General features: G+C 53.4%; 1 protein-coding gene across 1 annotated transcript; it reads left to right on the forward strand.

Annotated features, from left to right (window-relative positions):
* The first annotated feature begins 613 nt into the window (after nt 1-613).
* Nucleotides 614-2,776, forward strand: LOC111169561 (melanoma-associated antigen B10-like). The gene has a single exon (XM_089904657.1). It carries the CDS (start codon nt 1,530-1,532, stop codon nt 2,574-2,576), a length of 1,047 nt encoding a protein of 348 aa, XP_089760783.1. The 5' UTR covers nt 614-1,529; the 3' UTR covers nt 2,577-2,776.

Here is a 2,776-nt window from a genome sequence, read left to right on the forward strand (position 1 = left end):
AGCCCACCATGTGTCCTGGGACCCCGCCTTATACTGCAACTTTCCCATCTGGTATATAGCCTGGGACTCATCCATTTTCTGCAAGGTTTGCAGGGAAACAGCTCAGAGCTTTCAGAGAGTTAGTATTTCCCAAGAAGTCTTTAAAGAAGCAGCCAAGAGGAGGACACCCTACTCCATGCCTCCACCTTGAGGAATGACGCGACAACCCACCCCAGAATAGAGGAACCCGCACAGAGCCCCGCCCCCGCTTTCGCTCCTGGGAAACCCAGGGCAGAGCTGTCACCATGAGGTACTGACTGACTTCCACCTCCAGGGTCTCAGGTCTCTGGAGGGGAGAGGAGACGCTGCGAGTGAAAGGAGGACGCTTAGTTAGAATTGCAGGAACGTGCCTCCCTAGAACAAAGGAGACATCATAGAACCCCTGCTACAATCCGACTCGTGCTAAAAGGCTAGCGGCAAAACTGTTAGGCCCAACGCACCGTCAGTTTTGCCTCGGGGTCTCAGGGAAAGTAGACGTTGATCTGAGGCTGGCGGTCTCAGATCAACAGAGGAAAACATCCCAGGCTTTATTTGGCGTCGAGAGGAGACTGAGCGAGGACTGAAGGCACGCTCAACCCGGCACACACACTTGCTGTCCCTGCGGTCCACCCTGGGAGGCCCCAGGCAGGGCTGTCAAACTCCGGCGGGGGCCGGGGATGGGGGGCGTTTTGGCCTGGTGGGGGTGGCAACATGAGCGACGACTGAAAACCCTAACAAAGGGGGTGGCAACATGAGCAATGACTGAATCTAAGTGTATGAATGATATTGCGGAAACGCAATGCTGGCTGACTGTGGATCTGAGGCTCGTAAGCAACACAAGCCGGGCTCTGGGAGAGGAGGCGGCGGGGCGGGGCAGGTCTGATTTTCTGTTTCGTGCAGCCAGCTGAAGGCTAAGTGCAGCTCTAGATGGCGTGAAGCATGCCTGCATCCGCGAGCAAAGGAACTAGCTCCTTGGGACTCATTGAAGTATAAAAGTTTATAATTTTACAGCAGTTGAAATACTGACATCAATATTAAACCCATCAACCCCTGCTCCTGTTGTCAGCTTTGGAAGGCCCCAGCAGGGGTGGCCCGCTAAGGCTCTCCCTCATTTCCTCCTGGGACGGGGGGTGGGGTTTAGGGAGGGAAGGCCATTGGTGGAAGGAGTTTAGCTTCAGAGCGGTAAAGGGGAGGATGGCCGGGCCCTGCCAACAGTTGACAGGATGATCCTAAATGTGAACTGAGAGGAGTATAGAGGGGACCTAGAACTGCCAGCCCAAGGCACACTGACTTCTCTGCAGGGGTCTCAGGGGACAGGCTGATCAGAAAAGGAGCCCTTTGGGTCCTAGTGCAGTGACCTCACAGAAAACTGCAGAGGTGGCCTTGGTTAAAGCCAGGGAGGAATCTCCCTGCTGAAAGTGCTCACAGCATCTCCTTGTCCCTCCCCCAGGTGCCCTCGTTGCCTGCCTTCCTGCCCACACTCCCGCCTGCTGGCCCTGACCTGTGTCATCATGCCTCGGGGCCGGAAGAGCAAGCGCCGTGCCCGTGAGAAACACAGTCAGGCCCGGAGTGAGGCTCAGCATCTCCAAGATGCTCAGGCCCCTGTAGCAGAGGAAGAAGAGTCTCTCTCCTCCCCCACCCCTCCTCTTGGTGGTACTCTCCAGAGCTCCCCTGCTTCTGGGTCAGGTAGAAGATCCCAGGGGTCTCAGAGAGCCCCATCCACTACCACTACTTCTGCAGGTGTTTCATGCACAAGATCTGATGAAGGTGCCAAGAGCCAAGATGAAGAAAAACCAAGCACCTCTCAGGCATCACTCAGCACTGATTTTTCCTGCAGAACCGTTGTAGACCAGAAGGCAATTCTGTTGGTGCAATTCCTGCTGTGCAAGTATAACATGAGAGAGCCCATTACAAAGGAGGGTATGCTGAAGCATGTCATCAAAAAGTACAAGGAGCAGTTCCATGAGATCCTCAGGAGAGCCTCTGAGCTGATGGTGCTGGCCTTTGGCATTGATGTGAAGGAAGTCGATCCCACCAGGCACTGCTACGCCCTTGTCAGCAAATTTCAGCGCACCAGTGATGACAGGATGAGGGGTGAGGAGATCATGCCCAAGACCGGCCTCCTTATGACAGTCCTCTGTGTGATCTTCATGAAGGGCAACTGCGCCACTGAGGAGGATATCTGGGAAGTACTCAATGTGATGGGGATACATGCTGGAAAGAAGCACTTCATCCATGGGGAGCCCAAGAAGCTCATCACCAAAGATTTGGTGCAGGAAGGGTACCTGGAGTACCGCCAGGTGGCCAACAGTGATCCTCCACGCTATGAGTTCCTGTGGGGCCCGAGAGCCCATGCTGAAACCAGCAAGATGAAAGTCCTTGAATTCTTGGCCAAGATTCATGATACGGTCCCCAGTGCCTTCCCACTCTTGTATCAAGAGGCTTTGAGAGATGAGGAAGAGAGAGCCCAAGCCAGATTTGCAGCTATGCTTCTCACTGGTGCCGTGGCCAGTGTGCGTTCCGGGGCCGACTTCCAGGGCAGCTTCTCCCACCTGTAGTGAAATCTGAAGCACCTTCCTGTAGTAGTGTAGGGGCTGAGGTGGTGTTGGAGGGATCACAGTGAATAGCATATTAGAATAACTTACAGATTTATGTTTTGTTGTTGAAGGTTTTCAAATGTTGCTTCTTCTTTAAAAAAGTTTAATTAGCTTCAGAATCTAAGTATATGAATGATATTGGTTACATACTTAATGCTGTT

This window comes from Delphinapterus leucas, chromosome X, assembly GCF_059928025.1.
Source record: "Delphinapterus leucas isolate spDelLeu-1000000601 "Yukka" chromosome X, BTC_Dleu_Yukka2, whole genome shotgun sequence".
NCBI lineage: Eukaryota > Metazoa > Chordata > Mammalia > Artiodactyla > Monodontidae > Delphinapterus > Delphinapterus leucas.

Bases quoted from the DNA above. Each gene is read 5' to 3' on its own strand.
- LOC111169561 (XM_089904657.1), top strand. From the start codon at position 1,530: ATGCCTCGGGGCCGGAAGAGCAAGCGCCGTGCCCGTGAGAAACACAGT.